At 38.7% G+C, this 20,968-nt stretch overlaps 1 protein-coding gene across 2 annotated transcripts in view; it reads right to left on the reverse strand.

Annotated features, from left to right (window-relative positions):
• The window catches only part of CFAP44 (cilia and flagella associated protein 44), a 140,813-nt gene that overhangs the window by 2,952 nt on the left and 116,893 nt on the right, over positions 1-20,968 (reverse strand). For both annotated transcript variants that reach the window (XM_045902872.2, XM_064590201.1), the window contains 6 exons: positions 12,444-12,554; positions 11,044-11,174; positions 8,750-8,866; positions 7,452-7,653; positions 2,966-3,126; positions 1,700-1,834 (listed from right to left, as the gene is read on the reverse strand). In XM_045902872.2, the coding sequence (XP_045758828.1) occupies positions 1,700-1,834; positions 2,966-3,126; positions 7,452-7,653; positions 8,750-8,866; positions 11,044-11,174; positions 12,444-12,554 (857 nt within the window). The remainder of the gene's footprint in view (positions 1-1,699; positions 1,835-2,965; positions 3,127-7,451; positions 7,654-8,749; positions 8,867-11,043; positions 11,175-12,443; positions 12,555-20,968) is intronic.

A 20,968-nucleotide genomic window follows, 5' to 3' on the forward strand; every position in this document is an offset into this window, starting at 1 on the left:
GGCCCACTAAGCCAAAAACCCTCAGTCATCACCTCCAGACTTCTTGTTAGTGAGGAAAATGACCCCTATTTGTTTAAGCTACTCTCCACAGGGCTTTTGGCTACTTGTAGCTAAACCCATGCCTCAGCTCATGGCATCACTCCAGCTGGTCACTTTGAAGTCACCTTAACTTTCTCTCATTTTCCTCACCATATCCAGTCAAAGTTTGGCTATTCTTACTTTGAAATGTCTGATCCTTTTTTGTTCTTGCCATCTATATCCCAATTCATGCCTAGACTGTTGGAAGAATAATAGCAATGGACTCAGCTTTGGAGGTGGACAGACCTTGGTTTAAAAACTAAGCACCATTCATTAGCTCCGAGGCAGTTACTTAACTACTCTGAGCTTTGGAAAGTAGTATTTTGAGAGTAGCAGTATGAGACATTCCACATAAAGAGACTATACATGAAAATCTATTACTTTAATACCATAAAAATTATCTATGTAAAGATATATATGTAAGGATCTCCTATGTAAAGAGACATATACTATGAATTTCCTTTCCCATTTAACTGATCTTCTACTCAAACACTTCAGACTCTTTTCTCCAATATATCTGGACTTACCAAAGCACATAAAGCCAACAAGTGTGTTGGACTTACCAAAGCACATAATATAGCCAACAAGTATGACTGCTTATTCTATGAAGATCGTGTTTAGGCATTAACCTTCTGGAACACCGTCCTGATTAATTCGAAAATTCTTCAGTGGGTAAAGGGCCCTCAATACTCAGATTTCTAGTATCCTCTCATACTGAATTTCCAATAATAAACCTCCCAAATCCTCTTATTCATTCTTGCTTCTAGACTTGTACTTAGGTAATTCTTAAACTCTAGCCTGCATCAGAATCATCTGAAAGGCTTGTTAATGTAGCTGGCTGGGCCCCTCCCCCAGAGCTGCTGATTCAGATCTGTGGGTGGCCCGAGAATTTGCATTTCTAATAAATTCCCCAGGTGATGCTGATGCTGTTTTTCGGGGGACCACACTTTGTGAAACCCTGGCTTAGACCATTTCCAGGATGCTTAAAGAAAACCAAGGGAAACAATGGGCGTTTTTGCAGATACTTCGGTAAGAATATGACATATATATTTTAAAACATAGCGCATATGTGTTAAGTTCCTAGAGGACACCTCACCTAGGTGAACCTTGAATCAGGTAAACCTGTATTAAATAAGATATCCACCATATACTATGTATTAAGTATTATGTCAGGCTCAATAACTATTATATAAGAAAAAGTTGAAAGCCATAAAAAGTAACAAGTGTTTTAATAAAGTAATATGAGATCCTACAATGAAAGATACCCACTTTAAATCAAATGAAATAAACAAATATTGGAAATGGGTATTTGTTACCAAATTTAGGGATTATTTTGGTGTCATTTGTACCTAACTAACCTTACCTCTCCAGGGCTAAGGCAAACCCCATAGATTAGTACATATGTAAACTCATGTCCCCCAAAAGGCATGCAGTAAAACTAGTCCCCCAGGCTCACCTGTAAAGTGGGTACTAGCAACTTCATGTCCTCAGGGACCCAGGTGGACTGGAAGTGGTACAAGATCAAGGTTTGTTTAAATGCCAGCACTTGATATTCCTGTGAATAGCTACCTTCACAGAGCTTCCCCAACTCTGATAAAAGGTCTGAAGAAAAGGAACATACCTGCTGGTTCTGTAGTGTATTCAACTGAGAATCAAGTTTCTTCTTTTCAATACATAAATCATTCATCTGATGAAGCTTTTTAGTGTGTTCCTTTGTCTTCATCATCAACTCCCATCGTACCTGAGCAATCTTTTCCTGCCAGGACAGGAAGATGTAAAATGGGTTAAGTAAATAAGAGAGGAAACAGAAAAATACATGTCCAGATTTGATCAAAACCATTCAGCAAATATGCATATGAAAAAATATAATCGAAAATCACTATGAAAATGCAACCAGAGCCAACTGCATTGGCTCTGGTTCAATTAGAGAAAAGAAGAATGTAGGTATGCTCAAAGATACAAGGAGGTAAAAAAGATAGACATAGATATCACTTCATTGTTGAAGAATGAAATCAGTATGCAAACAGTGCTGCTATTCATTACTTAAAAGGAAGAGTATTGATTTAAGCAGAAAACTTTCATATATTGTTCTTTCCCCAGCCTTGGCCCAAGATCCTCAAGTAGCCTTGAATGGCCATGCATCTCCTGGTGGCTTTCCTTTGTTCTGTTACTGCTCCGAAAATTATTTTAGATTGCACATATTATCTCCAGCATTCCCCTCCCTGAAAATCTTGGATAAGCAAAGATGAGACAAGATGACACTAGGAACCTCTTCTCCTGCCCTGTCTACTGATAAGACAGGAAACTGAAGAAGTCATCATGACTTGGGGGCTTATAAAATCTTTATACAAGCTCCTATCTTTGAACCTGGCTACAATGGGACACTGCCTCATCTCATAACTCAGGGAACAGTGTAGGCATTAACATCTTCTAAGACCCCACCAGCGAAATAGTCCATACCTGGTTATAGAATTTATTATTTAGAGATGCTTCCTAATTTCCAGATATGAACAGCATGTAAAGCTATAGGGAACACTACAACTGTGATCCTCCGAGCACAGCGGTTCCATCTCTAACACTGTCAGAGCATTTATTTATACATTAATGTAGACCTCAGAGGGGAATCCTGGTCATCAACCATGCCATTTTGTTATATTTTCATGTACCCAGGACCCCAAAACCTAGTGCTGGTGCTTTCACCCCAAGACAGACAAGTCCCTTCAACTAAGCGAATGGTCAGGATGCTGAGACAGGCTTAAGATCATGGGGGAGCCAAGTGGGGCCCACAGACTCATCTCTGGCTGCTCAGATGCTTCGCAGGAACCACAGTGTTTCTTGCCTTGACCCACGTTCAGCCAAGGCAGGTCACCTGTTGTCTCAGCCATACCTCCCACATCTTCATTTCCTTTGCATTCATTAGCTCCTTTCGAAGTTTTTTGATCTTTAGCTCTTCAAGCGTTGTGTTCACGGAAAGTGTCTGAAGGGCTTCTAGGTCTATCACACGGCCAAACTTGCTGATCATTAGTTGATGGACCGTTTCTTCCATTTCTAAAAAAAAAGACTTCACTGTCTTAGGTTGTTCTGTGGCCCGCATTGTTATTAAATGAACAATACCAGTAGCAACAACATTCCAAAGAACAGAGTTTGCAAGAGGATAGTAAAAGATTTTATGCTACCAGTTGACTTGTCCTCTGTGACTCTTCGCCAGCTCCTTTCCTCACTTAAAATGCCCATTCCTGGTTGTCTTTTCATCTACTTGAAAATCCTGTGTAAGGCAGACTCCACCTTCCCCCAGTTGTTTCCACCCTCTGCTGTGCCCCTCCTCAGACTGTCAAGGGCCCCAACTGGACAAAGAACTCTTCAGATTTTTTTTTTTTTTAAGTCACTGATCTCTACAGCATCTAGTGTTAAGAACAGAGCAGGCACTTAGAGGAAGTAAGTGTTTCCATCGTACTCCAAGTAAAAATTAAAGTCTGATTCTCAAACATTCCAGGCTCATTCTCATCTCAGTTCCCACCGACTGGAATGTTCTTCCCCAAATAGCCACATGGCTCCTTCTTGCCAGCCCATTTTCTGAAAGCAAGTTGTAAGGCTCATTTCCAATACACTCAGTTCTGAAGGGGTAACCAAGGTCCTCGTCCTCTAACCAGGGAAAACCACACCTTACCAGTATTCCACCTTTCCAGGGAGCGGTTCCTGGGTCCTACAGACCTGAGCACTCTCCTTTCCCGTCCCTTCTTAATTTTTCTTCTTAGCAATGATCTCCATCTAACATGCAATATATCTTACTTTTGTTTACTGTCTTTCCTCAACATGAGAACCCTGGAACTTCTAGGGAAAATTCCATTTGTGGGGTCTGAGCTCCCCAAGAAAATGTAATTCTTGTAACAAGACTTTCTCAGGTACCAGACTGTCCCCTAAGTGAAGTCTGAAGGCCCTAAGGTATCAGAAGATGATACAGTTCTGCAATGGTGTGGAAGTTTGTATCTGGTGTCATTGTTAAGGTTTGACTATAATGATATAACTGGCATGACTGCTGTTGTGCATGATCTGGGAAGGGCTGTTCACTTGTACTCTGTGTGAGTGTAATCCCCATGGACTTGTGTAATGTGGCGGCCATGATAATCAGTGATGCAAAAATGAAATGATGCTTAGATTATTTGTACACATGTACTAGCCTGTGGCTGCCTGCTTGGCCTCAGTAAGAACCTTGAGACTCCCTCCAGCTAGTGCCCTCTCCCATGACAGCCTCATGTACTAGGACGTGGACTCTGGTCCTTGCCATTCCCGCTGTGGAGCCAGCCTAATGCCCTTCTCCTGATTTGATTAGGCCAACTAGTGTTTACCGGGGACATAAAGCCTTCTGGAATATTTACCACATGCCTTCTCCATGGCCAAGAGCTGTGTTCTCCTTGGAATGAAGTGAACTTACTCCTTCCCACCACCATGTTCTAGGCTCTCCTCTTCTTCTTTTTTTTTTTTTTAAAGATGTTATGTATTTATTTGAGAGAGAGAGAATGAGAGAGAGCACATGAGAGCGGGGAGGGTCAGAGGGAGAAGCAGACTCCCTGCCGAGCAGGGAGCCCGATGCAGGACTCGATCCAGGGACTCCAGGATCATGACCTGAGCCGAAGGCAGTCACCCAACCAACTGAACTACCCAGGCGCCCTAGACTCTCCTCTTCTTGTTCACTGAGTCTATGGAAGGAGGAAGGCAACCTCAAGCCAAGCGTGGTGTTCCTCATCACTGCTAAGCCTTGTTCTCCAGCTTACAGAAAAGGAACCCACTCCGTGTTCCACCTTCAGAATCAGGAAAACTTTAACCAGACTCACAACTTGCTTTTCAGAAAATGGGGTGGGGGGGTGGGGAGAAGAACTGAAAGTTGCTGAATAAAACTTATACCACATGGAACTATTCCCTTTTATTTCCATTAACACTCTGCAAATTTGCAAACTTCATTTCATCTTCACACATTTTCCCAAAATGAAAGTTTGCCCCAACTGAAACAAGCTTCTTTCCTTGTTTTCATACTAGTTTATTCCTTGGTTTGATGAATAGTACTTTCAAATATAAACAACATTCAGGGCCTACCGAAGCCAGAGGAATGTGAAGTACATGAGAAGCACTGGGACCTCAAGGCTTACACCTGACAAAACTGTGTCTCAAATTAGTGTTATTTAAACATGCAGTCCTAATATGTATTTTGTATTTTATAATCCAGCTGCCTTGCAGAACCAGCTGCCCATGAAGGCAGAACCATCAACACTCACTGGAAACTGGCCTCTACAAATCCAAGCAACTTGGATTGGCTGACTAGTTGACTACTATAGGCTTCCCATTTTTTTTCTTTTTCAAATTAATATATATATATACTTTTATTCAATTATGGCAAAATACATAACATAAAATATCATTTTAAACATTTTTAATTGTACAGTTCTGTGGCATTAAAATAGATACTAAGATATTAGCAATATTGTTTTTATTTATTTATTTAAGATTTTATTTATTTATTTGACAGAGAGAGAGAGACAGTGAGAGAGGGAACACAAGCAGGGGGAGTGGGAGAGGGAGAAGCAGGCTTCCCGCAGAGCAAGGAGCCTGATGCGGGGCTCAATCCCAGGACCCTGGGATCATGACCTGAGCCGAAGGCAGACGCTTAACTGACTAAGCCACCCAGGCGCCCCAATATTGTTGTTTTTAAAGTTGGAAACTTCACAACTTACACTTCTGTTCCATATATCAAATATTCAAAACGTATTTTAAAGGATAGTAGTCTTTATACTGTGCATCTTATAATATCCACAACTCCAGATAGATTAAAAATACAAATATGAAGAACACTACTAATAGAGGACACTATGGGCAAAATATCTTTATGATCTCAAAACAGGAAAGGATTTCTTAAACAAGACATATACAGGGGCGCCTGAGTGGCTCAGTCGTTAAGCGTCTGCCTTCGGCTCAGGCCATGATCCCAGGGTCCTGGGATCGAGCCCCGCATCGGGCTCCCTGCTCGGCAGGGAGTCTGCTTCTCCCTCTCCCATTCCCCCTACTTGTGTTCCCTCTCTCGCTGTGTCTCTGTCAAATAAATAAATAAAATCTTTAAAAACAATTAAAAAAAAAACAAGACATATACACAGACACAATGCACAAACCATAAATATTGATAAAATTATATTAAGATTTTAAATGTCTATATCCCAAAAGGATACACTAAACAAAGTAAAAAGGCAAGTCACAAGAAGAAATTTGAGGTGGCTTAAAAGACAGAATATAGAAAGAACTGCCTAAATCAGTAATAAAACGAGTAGAAGTAAAAAATTGGTAAGGTTTATAATAGGCACCTTACAGAAAAGGAAACACAAATAAATGGCAAATAACTAATGTACGTGAAGATATTTAACCTCACCAGAATCCAGGAATCACGAATAAAAAACCACACAGAAATACAATTTAACATCCACCAGGCTGGCAAATATATTAAAGCCTGACAGCGTCAAATGTTCCTGAGAATACGGAGCCTGAGACGTTCTCACTGCCAGGGAAGTGGCAGGCTGCGGGGGCGGGGGGGAGGAGGGGGCGGTTGGAGATAAAATGATACAACCACATCGGAGAGCAGCTTGGCAAATACAGGAGTGCCTGCCGGGAACGCGTAACACCCCTCTACAACCCAGACACCCCAGTCCTGGGGATTCACTTTCTCCCGTGCACAAGGAGATGCATACAAGAAGATTTACTATAGTTCTGTCTTCGTGAAAAATTAGAAATACGTGAAATATCCATCAACAGAAGATTGAAGAAAGAAGTTCTTTCAGAGTCCTACAATGGAATATTATCGTAACAGTTAAAGTGAATAAATTACAGCAGTATGGATACCTCTCAAAAATTGGCCTAATAAAGTGAACTGCAAAATGATATGAATAATATTACAGTTAAAAACATGCAAAGTAGTTCCATATGTTGTGTGTGGATACATCCATATGCATATGTGCTCACCTGCCAGTTGACCCTGGGGAAGGGGCTGGGGAACAGTAGCAGAAAGAGGAGGAGCTTCAGTTGTACGGGCAATGTTTTGATTCCTTAAGCTTGGTGGCTAGTGATGTCACTCTATATTTCATCATGCATAAAACCTTTTAAACTTAAGAGAAACAGTTTCTATGATAAAGGATTGATTCTTCTAAAACAAGAGCGTGACCATTCAGTCAGCGGTATCAGGAAAGATGGTAGCTGGGAAGACGAGCAAGGGTTTCCTTGCTCTCAGTGGTTCTGATTCTGTGGTAACTTACTGTCTTCAAAGCTGGAGGTGGTCACTGAATAGTTCCCTCTCTTACCAAGATAGTACTGGATAACCCGTGGGCTTAGTTACTCACTGCTTATGGTTTTTGCCATCTCTCTCTTTTCTCGGATAAGCTGTTTGCGCCTCTCCCGGCAGTCCTTGTTAAGTTTTTGCTGCTTGGAATTTTCTTCATGGAGCTGTGTGATTCTTTCTTGGAGCCGTCCCAAGGAATAGTTCGAAAAGACCAAGGTTCCAGAAAGATCGTTAGGAATTTCTCCAAATGCTACATACTCTACCTATCAAAACCCAAACAAAACCAAGATCAAACTAAATGTAAGATCATAGAAAGCACTTCCTTTTCTGTCCCTTGTTTAGGTCATTGCCTTTGGACTTCTGTCATTCCCACCACTGAGTAAGGTAAAAGGGCCAGAGTTGCCTTCAGATAGTAAGCCACATTATGTCCCTGTAGGGACAGCAAATCTTCCCCCAGACCATGCCTAATATCTGCTGCATAACCATGGGACAAACATTTCACGGTGGGTGTATTAGGCAAATCGCTACATAAAGCTAATCCAGTTTGGATCAGGTTACACAAAATATATGTGAGGCTGATCTAAGCTTTTTCTTCTAAAATACAGCTTTCTCGCTTTACCTGACAAAATAGGGTACTGAATGCATCTCTGCACCTTAATATAAGCTGTAATTCTAATGAGTGTGGAAATGAACCAAGAGGCAAGAAAAAGAAAGGACACTTTCCTTTTGTCTTGCCCTCCCTCATTAACAAGCAGAGATTATTGCTTGTGTTCCCTCTCTCACTGTCTCTCTCTGTCAAATAAATAAATAAAATATTTTTTTAAAAAATAAAAAAAAAACAAGCAAGATTATAATAATTCTTGCATAATTCATGTCTATTTGAAGATGGTGTGAAAAGATGTGCACAAGATCCAAGATTTCAACTTCCAAACCATTCCATTCTTAAGTCATAAGCTCCTTGGGGCACCTGGCTGACTCAGTTGGAAGAGCATGGGACTCTTAACCTTGGGGTCTTGAGTTTGAGCCTCACGTTGGGTGCAGAGATTACTAAAAATAAATAAACAAACTAAAAAATAAATTTAAAACAAGTCATAGGCTCTTCATTTCCTCAGACCTGAAACAATTCATTGGCCTCTGGAAGTGATAATGGGCCATCGGGAAATACATATGTTTGGCTCTTACTCTTTCACAACAATCTGAGAATGGATAAGAAAAGTTGGGGTGTCATTATTCAGGTAGAATTCTCAGCAAAGGGCTGCATTTCTTCCCACGAGTGACCCACGAATCTTTTCTGGGAAAGCCCAGGTGTGGTGGCTCTTCTGCTCAGACAGGGCGGCGCATCATCTCCAGACCCATCACCTGGTGGAGCTTGAGTGGAATCACGACCAGCAGTTCATTTAGCCGCTGCTGTTTCTCTCGTTGGTAAGCCTCCAGGGCCTCCTCAGCTACATTCAGGTTAGCTGCCACAACTTTCACCTGTGAAGAGCCCCATGTGTGAAATGTGATAAATGGGGACATCTTGGGAGATGAGCAGGACCTGCTCTGTTGGGCTATGATTAAATGAATGATCCCAGTTTGCAGCCCAGGAATATGTGTTATTTTTTTCCTGCTAAGTCATGATCCACACTACTTTTTCAATCATTCCTATGTCCCCAGAGTAGTAAAGGGCTCATGAATAAGAGTTCAGATGTCCTCATCTCCCTTTTATTTTCTGCATGAAAAGCAGCTCTCAGCATGGAATGTCTTTGTCAAGATGGTGGGAATCTCATTGGGCCATCAATGACCTCAAAAAACAAAAGGAAAAAGCCCTTTAAGGCAACAAAATTACTAACTACAGTACTCATAAAGCACGTTCTTCATCTAAAAAACTTGAAAGTTTTCCAAATCATTTTGTATTTGCAAGAGGAGAAGCAATCTATCAAAAATATTTGTGAATATGAACTCTAAATGATACTTTCCAGCCACTGGATGCACTCAGCCAAAGAATTAAATGAAGTCAGAGAAGGACTTCTTGAGAACCACACCACTATTGATTGTCTACTACTGCTACACCATTTGGGGTGTGAAAAATTTCCTCACATGTATTGTTTCAACAACTCAGTTAACTCCTGCAAGGTGACCCAATTAATAGGGGACATTTGTGATCAATTAAATAAGATCAAGATATCTACTGATCTATTTGACAAAATTGGTAATTGGGGATCCTATCTAAGACATTTGACCATAATTTTGGGCCTAATACTTGCTTCATGTTCATCCTTTTGAATGTGCTGATGCATGTACCGTTTGCTGCCCATCATGACCCCCTGGAGCCATACCAAGGGCCCCTGGACTGACACCTGGAAGGATTCTAACTGCCCTACAGCCCACAGCCCCATTTCAGCAGGAAGCAGCCAGAGCGGTCATCGTCCCTTTCCCTAGGGTTAGGGTTAGGGTTACCATTCCGGGGGGGGGGAATGAGTAAGGGACAGGCAGGTCTAAACAGGGAGAGATAGATAGGGGTCTATGTGATCAGGCTCAAAGAAATCCCAAAAACGTGAGGTGTGGGGAACCCAGAGATAAGGGGACAAATTGGACCACCCTGCCCTAGGCGTGGGGGTGGGTGGGTGGGTGTCTTTTTTATGATAATCACCTGTGACCGACAAAGAATAACCAGACCCTAAAAAGGAAGTAAGCCATTGAAGGTCTTATCACTAGTCCTTGCTCAATGGTGATATCAATAGAGATGTTAGAAGGATTTAAGTTCCCTGGTTAGCTTTCTATAAAAGACTAACCCTAAGGACCCTCAGTGGCAACCCTGTCCGGACCCCTCTCACTCTGTTTCTATTTATTTTTATCTTACTCTTTTTCATTTCTGTTTTTGTGAATGTTTCCTACTATACAAAATACATTAGTATAATAGTTTGTGAATATAATTTGTAAATATATATACATATATTGTATATAAATTTTTTTTACTTATAGAAGTATGTAATAAAAAAGTTTGGAGATCAATGATCTAGATAAAGGAAGGCCAATCTTCAAAAGAACCAACAGCCCCTACCACAACTGTGCTTGAAGAGGAAAAACTTAAAATATAACACTTAAAATGTTTAGGGGCACCTGAGTAGCTCAGTCAGTTAAGTGTCTGCCTTGGGCTCGGGTCATGATCTCAGGGTTCTGGGATCGAGTTCTGTGTTGGGCTTCCTGCTGAGCAGGGAGTCGGCTTCTCCCTCTGTCTGCCGCTCCCCCTGCTTGTGCTCTCTCTCTGACAAATAAATAAAATCCTTAAAAAGATAAATAAAATAGGGGCACCTGGGTGGCTCAGTCAGTTAAGTGTCTGCCTTCGGCTCAGGTCATGATCCCAGGGTCCTGGGATCGAGCCCCGCATCGGGCTCCCTGCTCAGTGGGAAGCCTGCTTCTCCTTTCCCACTCCCCCTGCTTGTGTTCCCTCTCTCACTGTCTCTCTCTCTGTCAAATAAATAAGTAAAATCTTTTAAAAATAAATTAAATAAATAAATAAATAAATAATAAATAAATAAATAAATAAAATAAAATAAAATGTTTCTTCTCTGGGGAGAAGGCCTAACTCATGTCATTTCTACAGCAGTACAGTAGCTGGGAGGATGGCTGGCATGCTGGGAGAGGATAAATAAGTAAGCACACCATCATACTTTTTTGGATAGTGTATCATGTTCCTTTTTGAGGTTATCGATAATTTTCTTTTCTTCAGCTAAGGCCTCCTCAATGTCCAGCCTTTTCTCTCGAAGTTGAAGGGCCAATTCAAAAAGACCCACATCACAATCTGAAAAGACAGTCAAAATTAAAAGAAGCCCCATTGTCATGGAATGTGCTGATATTAGAAGTGTGGACTTTGGAGCTTCAGAATTAATAATGACCATTTGTGGGTCCACTCTAGCACACTTTCACTCCACTACGGGCTCCACTGTTCCAGGTGGAAATTATTAATATAAGTAATCCTGATAGTAATTCTGATACCAGCACTGATGTTCCGAGCAGTACTGTGAGCCAGACTTTCTGTTTAGGACTCCTTTTATGTACGTTCTCTCACTCAAGTCTCCTAGGACCTTGCAAGGTAGAAACTGTTGTTCCCACATTATAGGTGAGCACCCAAAGTCTCAGAGAAGTCATGTAGCTGATACGTGACACAATGGGACTCAGGTACAGTATCCCTGTATTAATTTCCACTATATCACACCACAGTCCACCAAGCAATAGATAAAGAATGTGAAAATAAGAGTACTACAATGGAATTTAGAAACTTTAGTTCTAGCCCTAGTTCCACCACCAAACTAGCTGTGGGACTTTTTTCAGGCCATTTAATCCTGCTGTAAACAAGGATTGTTTACAAGGATCCTGCTGTAACAAGTTGTATTATAATCTTTCGAGCTCTAGTTCACTCAGACATATGATTTTAAGAAGACTCTTGTTTGCAACATTAAAACAAGATTTAAACTTTACTTGAAATTAAGCTTTAAAATTTTATTTAAAATCTATATAAAGTGGCTACAAAAATAAATTTCATACCAAAAAGAAGTTTTTTCTGTACAGGACTATTCATCTATTGAGATTGTAAGAATATTGGTCTGGCTGCTTCAGACTGGTTTTACCAGTGAAAACAGTGAATATAAATTGCTAAGCATCTCCAGGAAGCCGGCACAAAGTACCCTTACAAAACAGATTTTAAATATGAAAATTTGAATGGGTTTGTCAAAAAGAGAAAGCTTCGTAAAAAAAAAAAAAAAAAAATACATGCACACGCGTGCGCACGCGCACGCACACACTGCGATCTGTTATTTCTACATAATTTGACTTTGAACCAACTATAAGTTATCTGTAAATTATTTGTCGTTCATAAATGACTGCCTAGGGAAAAGAAAATAAATCATCCAGAGAGCCAAATAAAAGCATTCATTAGACTACTTCATACAACTTCAACCACGCTTCCCTTAAATTTTATTATAAGACAACCGAGAAACCACAAAAGGATCTCCTTGATATTATCAGTCCATATTCACACTTCACAGAGAACATATGGTTTTATCCAACTTACTTGTTGGGCAAATAGAATCATCAAAAACTTCATCTTCAGATCCAGACTCATCTTCATCACTCTCTAAGCTAGATTCTTCTTCACTTGATTCATCACTATCTTCATCTTCATCTAAATAGAGAAGACATTATTAATAAGCAGAGAAGTTCCTGTGTTAAGATAAATCTCAGATTTTAAAAATAAAGGGTTTTTTTCAATGAGTTAGTCACTAGGAAAATAACAGATAAGGCAGGCAATTAGCCAATATTTTTAGAAGAGTTTAAAATGGTTAAAGAAAATATTACCCAAAGAAATCTACAGATTCAATGCAATCTCTATCAAAACACCAATAGTATTTTTCACAGAACTAGAATGAATAATCCTAAAATTAATATGGACCCACAAGAGACCTTGAATAGCCAAAGCAATCTTAAAAGAACAAAACTGGAGGTATCACAGTCCCAGATTTCAAGATATACTACTAAACTATAATAATCAAAACAGTATGGTGCTGGCACAAAAATAGACACATAGATCAAGAGAACAAAATAGAGAGCTCAGAAATAACCCCACACTTATATGGTTGCTCTATGACAAAGGAGGCAAGAATACACAATGGGGAAAACACAGTCTGTTCAACAAGTGGTGCTGGGAAAACTGGACAACTAGATGCAAAAGAATGAAACTGGGCCACTTTCTTATTCATACATAAAAATGAACTCAAAATGTGAGTTCAACCTAAATGTGAGACCTAAAACCATAAAACTCCTAGAAGAAAATGTAGGCGGTAATTTCTTTGACATCAGCCATAGAAACATCTTTCTATATATGTATCCTAAGGCAAGAGAAACAAAAGCAAAAATAAACTATTGGAACTACTCCAAAAAAAAAAAAAAAAAAGCTTTTGCAGAGTGAAGGAAATCATCAGCAAACCAAAAAGTCAACCCAGTGAATGGGAGACTATATCTGCAAATGATATATCCAATTATTGGTTAACATCCAAAGTATATAAGGAACTTACACAACACCAAAAAATCCCACAAATAATCTGAACAGAGAACATGGACAGAGAACCTGAATAGACATTTCTCCAAAGATGACATACAGATGGTCAACAGACGCATGAAAAGATGCTCAACATCACTCATTATCAGGGAAATGCAAATCAAAACCACACTTGTCAGAATGGTTAGATTCAAAAAGACAAGAAACAACAGATGTTGGCAAGGATGTGGAGATAAAGGAACCCTCACACACTGTTGGTGGGAATGTAAATTGGTGCAGCCACTGTAGAAAACAGTATGGAGGTTCCTCAAAAGATTAAAAATAGAATTACCATATGACCCAGTAATTCCACTACTGGGTATTTACCCAAAGAAAATGAAAACAGTAATTCAAAAAGATGTATGCATCCTTATGTTATTGCAGCAGCATTTACAACGACCAAGATATGGATTAATACTCAGTCACAGAAAAGAAATGAGATCCTGCTACTTGCAACAATCTGGATGGACTTAGAGGGTACAATGCTAAGTGAAATAAGAGAAAGACAAATACTATATGATTTCACTTACACAGGGTATCTAAAAAACAAAACAAATGAACAAACAAACAAAAAAAGCAGAAACAGACCATAAATACAGGAAACAAACGGACTGTCACCAGAAAAGCAAAGGGGGGGCAGAGGGATGGGCAAAATGGGTGAAGGGGCATGGAAGGCACAGGCTTTCCAGTTATAGAATGAATAAGTCATGAGCTGAAAGGTCGAGCATAGGGAATATAATCAATAGTATCATATTAGTGTTACATGAGGACAGATGGTAGCTGCACTTGTGTTGAGCATAGTATAACATACAGAGTGGTGGAGTCACTATGTTTTTCAATTGAAACTAATGTAACATTGTGTGTCAACTATAATTCAATAAAAAAATTAGTTTAAAATAATAATAAAATTCTACAAAATAAAATAACCAAGTAAAAAGAAAAAACAAATAAATAAATGGTTGGGGACACAGAGACCAAAACTCAAATGCCTGAAGAAGTTTGTTCAATTAATTTCAATGCACTGAATCAAAGAAGGTTGAGACCAAACTGCCAAGCTGCTTCTGCTGTGACCTAACACACACTTGGTTTTATAGGTCCACAGTTCCTAAATCATAGTGCCTTGGGAGGGGGAAAAAAAAACTTCCATAACTTATCTGAAGTAATGCTATATATTATCTTTATTTAACCTACTTAGTGTGAATATTTGTGTCTTGCTGTAGAAATATTAAGGTGTTTGATTTAGATATCCTGCTCTAAGCCCTGCTGGAGGTGAGAGTTGACAAAGACTCTATCTGTTGACCAAACTTGAGTCAGGCTCCTCTGAGTTCTCTTTCTGACCCACAGTGGACCATGAGCTTAGTTCTTGACCCATTTAGTCCAGTTTTAGCAAGAATCCTGCTGAGTCAGTTTAGTAAAAATCTCACACCCTTGATATCTGATCAGATTCCTCCTTAATCCTTACCCTCACTATCTTTTCACTCTGGCCAATCTTCAGCAAAAATCCTGTTAGGTCAGTCTAGCAAAGAATTATTCTACCTCTTAGTAATTTTCCATCCACTGACTCCCACCCTGCTGCTTGGCTATAAATCTCTACTTGTCCTTGTTGTATTCAGAGTTGAGCTGATCTCCCTCCCCTATTATAAAATCCCATTGTAGTGGTGCCCCTGAATAAAGTCTGCCTTATTGTTCTTTAACAAGTGCCATGAATGGTTTTTTCTTTAACAGTGTCATATAAAATATCTTTTATAAAATACAAAAAATACTAAAACTCATCTGCCCCTAAGAGTTTCAGATAAGGGACTGTAGACCTCTCCCACGCAGCTCTACTCCATTTTCTTTTAAACATGTTGAAGCCATCTATGAACCATAGATCACTAATTGGCAATTTCTATTTTATGGACATCAAGTTAGAAATAAGAGATGGACCTCATACTCTTCAGAAGATTTCTTAAATTTAAGATCTCTCTTAAAATTACTTTAAGCAGTCTGTACCACCTTATGAAATAAATCACCAAAGTTTAAAATTAGACTTTAAAATTCCTACATAGATTTCTGCTTTGGGGAAGACAAAGTAGATCTATTTTTTTCTTATGTAGAACAAACATAAGATTCTGAAAAATGGAAAGAAAGCACACTAAATATGAAACTCAGAAGCTGAGGAACAACTGTGGTGAGTTTTTTGGGTCTTCTTTTTGCCTCTTAGATCTCAGACTTAGAAATGAGTAAGTCACCAACCTGGAAACACCAATAGATAGTATATAAAAATATAAAAATATATAAATATATTTATATATATATAAATATAAATATATAAAACGGCCCAACCAGAGCCTACTCTCTCTAGCCAAATGGCCAAGAAAGAGGTGGCCCAACAAGGCAAAACTTTTAGACAATATCCTAACCAAACACCACAGGAAAAAAACTGTGGTCTCACTCCCACCCCTATCAGCGAAGGCCAAGTAGGGAAACTAGACATCCACTCTTGCAAAGCCGCAATGAGGAACCCAACATTCTCATCACCCAGGATAGTGTCAGAGAAGGCAAAGCAGGGAACCAGGACATTTTTTCCTGCTGGCTGGTGACCAGTCTTGCCCCCAAACCCCACCAAGATATCTGTGGAGACCATGTGAGTAGCCCGGATTTCTTTCACCTGGCAATAACAAGACTCACTCCCTCCTCCCATAGAGGTCATGTCAGAAGAACCCTAATAGAAAAAAAGAAGAAGAAGAACCTGGAAAGTCAGGACTTTCACCATTGCGCAGAGGTACCAAGGCCATCCCCACTATGTTGTCAGTAGAGACTACATGGGGACCCAGAACTCCAGAACAAGGAGATCCTCCTTCCTTTGAGTCACAGTGAAGGTTGAGTATGGCAATAAGGAGTAGGCATCCAATCCTTTCTCTGGAAGAGCAGTGTTAGAAAAAGCCAAGAAAAACAGAAGATTTAAATAAGATACAGAGTCTTATAACATAATATGGAAGTTTCCAGGTTTCAACTGAAAGTCATTCACTGTAGCAAGAACCAGGAAGATCTCCAACTGAATGAGAAAAGACAATGAAGAAATGTCAACATTAGGATGGCAGAAATGTTAAAATTATCTGACAAAGTATTTAAAATAGCCATGATAAAAATGCTTCCATAACCAATTATAACACACTTTAAGCAAATGAAAAATACAAAGCCTGTTCAAAGAAATAAAAAGTATCAGAAAGAAAAAGATACAAAGAAGAACTAAATGGAAATGTTAGAACTGAAAAATACAATAACTAGAAGAGGAACTCAGTAGATGGGCTCAACAGCAGAATGGAGGGGAACAGAGGAAAGCATCTGTAAACATGAGGACAGAACAATAGAAGTCATCCAGTTTGAAAAACAGAAAGAAAACTGAAAAACAAACCTCAAACCTCAGAGCCTCAGGGACCTATAGGACTATAATGAAAGGTCAAACATTCATGGCATGAGTCCCAAAAGGAGTGAAGAAAAAGGAGGTTCGTAAAAGCACTTAAAGAAATAATGACTGAAAACTTCTCAAATTTGGCAAAAGACATAAGCTGACAGATTAAAGGAGTGAACCTTCATCAGTCTGAACCCAAAGAATCTACTCCAAGACACATCATAGTCAAGTGTCTGGAAACTAAAGACAAAAAGTCTTAAAGACAGTGAGAGACGTGAGACTTCACCTTTGGGAGATGAACAATTTGAGTATCAGAGGATTTCTTATCAGAAACCATGGAGGCTGGAAGAAAGTAGCACAATATTTTTTAAATGCTGAAAGAAAAAAAAGTCAACCTAGAATCCTATACCCAGTGAAAATATCTTTCTGAAATGGAGAGGAAATTAAGACATTTTCAGTTTGCCACTAGTATACCTACCCTAAAAGAATGGATAAGGGACATTCTTTAAACAGAAGGGAAATAGTTTTTTTAAGAAGGAATTTTGGAACATCATCAAGGAAAAATTAACATGGTAAGCAAAAATATAGGTAAATATAATAGGCTTCCTTCCTCCCTTTGAGTGTTTAAATTATATTCGGTAGTTGATGCAAAAATTATAACATTGTCTGATGTGGTTCTAGATGTATGTAGATGAACTGTTCAAGATAATCATATTATAAATGGAGGAAATAAAGGGATGTAAAGGCAGATGAGGATTCTATACTTGACTTAAACTGGTAAAATGATAACACTGGTGGTCTGAGATAAATTATGTATATATAATGTAATTTATAAAGCAACCACTAAAAAAGTTACACAAAGACATACACTCAAAAGACTAGAGAAAATTAAAATGGAATTCTAAAAAATGTTCAAGTAACCCAGAGGAAGGTAGGAAAATGTAGAAGATGGAAAGCAGAGAGAATAAAAAATAAATAAATGGCATACCGAAGCCCTAATATATTAAATCTAATAGGTTTAAGTACACCAATTAAAAGACAAAGAGTAGATAAGAAACATTAACCATGTGCTGTCTACTAGAAATTCACTTCTAATATAATAACATAGTCAAATTGAAAGTAAAAGGAGTGAAAAGATATATCATGCAAACATTAATCAGAGCCAAACAGGAGTGACTATATTAACATCAGATAAAGTGGACTTCAGAGCAAAGAAAAATATTCTAGACAGAGAAAGACCTTATATGATAAAAGTGTCCATCTATCAAGAAGACATAGTAATCCTGAATGTGTATGCATAAAACAGGGCTGCAAATATGGAAGCAAAACTGATAGAAATGAAAAGAGAAATAGATAAATCCATAATTATATTTGGAGACTTCAACACCCCCTCTCAACATTTGATTGGAATTATACAGAAAATCAGCAAGACTACCTTAGAAGACCTGAATAGCATCATTAACCAACAGGATCCAATTGACAGTAATAGAAGGTTTAACCCAAAACAGCAGAATATACATTCTTTGCAAGTACCCACAGAACATATACCAAGACAGACCATATGCTAGACCATTAAACAAATTTCAACAACTATAAAAGAACTGAAATCATGCAGAATGTGGTCTCTGACCCCAATGGAATCAAACTAGGAATCCATAACAAAAACTTACCAAGAAAATCTCAAAACACTTGGACCCAAACAAAACACTTCTATATGGTCCATGGGGCCTAAAGGAAAGATCAATGTAAATTTTAAAACTGCAGTGACATGAATGAAAATGGAAAATGCAACTTACCAAAATTTGTAGAATCCAGCTAAAGCAGTGTTAAGAGGGAAATTACAGCACTAAATTAGAAGAGGAAAAGTCTCAAATCAATAATTCACACTCACCTCAAAACCTAAAAACAGAAATGCAGAATAAATCCAAAGCCAGCAGAAGAAGGTAATAATAAAGATAAGTGCAGAAATCAATAAAATTGAAAATAGAAAAATTATCTTTAAAAAATCACCTATCCGAAGTTATCCAAATTTATCCCGTTTGTTCACAAAAAGATCAAATTGACAAACCTCTAGCAAGTCTAAAAAAACGGGGGGGGGATAACAAAAAGTTACCAATATCAAGAATGCAACAGGTGATGTTACTACAGACCTTGCAGATATTAAAAAGATAATAGAGAAATACAATGAATATCCCCACACACATAAATTTGGCAACTCAGATGAAATAGACCAATTTCACACACACAAAAATACAAATTACCACTGGTCACCCAATATGAAACAGATAATCTGAATAGTTACATAGCTATACTAAGAACCCTTGAGGGGCACCTGAGTGGCTCAGACAGTTAAGTGTCTGCCTTCGGCTCAGGTCATGATCCCAGGGTCCTGGGATCGGGCTCCCTGCTCAGCGGGGAGTCTGCTTCTCCCTCTCCCTATGCCTGCTGCTTCCCCTGCTTGTACACCCTCTCTCTCTGTCAAAAATAAATAAAATCTTGGGGCGCCTGGGTGGCTCAGTCATTAAGCGACTGCCTTCAGATCAGGTCATGATCCCAGAGTCCCACATCAGGCTCCCTGCTCAGCAGGAAGCCTGCTTCTCTCTCTCCCACTCCCCATGCTTGTGTTCCTGCTCTCACTGTCTCTGTCTCTGTCAAATAAAAAAATAAAATCTTTAAAAATAAATAAATAAATAAATAAATAAATAAATAAATAAATAAATAAAAATCTTTAAAAAAAAAAAAACTTTTGAGTTTGTAATTTTAAAACTCCCCTGAAGAAATCTACAGGTCCAAATAGTTTCACTGGAGAACACTACCAAATTTAAAGAATTACTACCACATACATTATCTTCCAGATAATCAAAGAGAAGACTTCCTAATTCATATTGTGAAGCTAGTATTATCCTGATACTAAAACCAGACAAAGATAGTACAAAAAAGAGAAAAAAGCAAGCTAAAGACCAATGATCCTCATGAATATATGGACACAATATTTTTTTTTCTTTTCTTCTTCTTCTTCTTTTTTTTAAAATAAGTTCTACACCCAAAATGGGGCTTGAACTCACAACCCCAAGAGCAAGAGTTGCATGCTCTATTGACTGAACCAGCCAGGCACCTCTAGGCACAAAATTTCTTAATAAAATATTTGAAAATAGAATTCAACAATATATAAAAAGAATTATAAACCATGAGGGGGGTGGTATTTCAAGGGTGTAAGTCTGATTCAATAATCAGTAATCAGCCAATGTAACACACCATATTAATAAGCTAAAGAAAAAAAATCACATAATCATCAATCAAGGCAGAAAACCATCTGACAAAATTCAACACCCATTCATGATAAAAACTTTAAAAACTAGGAACAGAGGGGAACTTCCTCAACTTGATAGAGTATCCACAAAATACCTACAGGTAGCATACTTAATGGTGAACCATTAAATGCTTTCTGCCTACAACTGTGAATAAGGCAACGATGTCAGCTCTCAGCACTCTATTTCCATGTAGTACTGGATGTTCTAAACACTGCAAAAAGGCAAAAAGAAGAAATTGGCATAAAGAGCAGAAAGAAAGAAATAAAACTGAACCTATTTGCAGATAAATTATTGTCTACATAGAAATTCCCAAGGAATCTATCAAAAACTTCTAAAACTAATAAGTGAGGTCACAAGATAGGAGATCAACATCTAAAAAGCAACTGTATTTCTATATACTAGTGTGGATGTGCGAAACCAAGATTAAAAACAAAATAGCACTGGGCCCCTGGGTGGCTCAGTTGGTTAAGCGACTGCCTTCGGCTCAGGTCATGATCCTGGAGTCCCGGGATCGAGTCCCGCATCGGGCTCCCTGCTCGGTGGGGAGCCTGCTTCTGCCTCTGACCCTCTCCCCTCTCATGTGCTCTCTGTCTCTCTCATTCTCTCTGTCTCAAATAAATAAATAAAATCTTTAAAAAAAAACAAACAAAAAAATAGCACTATAAAATTGTACTAATGTATACTATTAGTCTGCCACTTATTTCATTTTCTAGGATTTTGTGTGAGAATTTTTTAAAAGATTTTATTATTTATTTGAGAGAGAGAGAGGGAGAGGGAGAAGCAGACTCCCCACTGAG

The sequence above is a fragment of the Mirounga angustirostris genome, unplaced genomic scaffold (genome assembly GCF_029215605.1).
Source record: "Mirounga angustirostris isolate CCGP_5_RB_7025 unplaced genomic scaffold, mMirAng1.0.hap1 SCAF_1, whole genome shotgun sequence".
Taxonomy (NCBI): Eukaryota; Metazoa; Chordata; class Mammalia; order Carnivora; family Phocidae; genus Mirounga; species Mirounga angustirostris.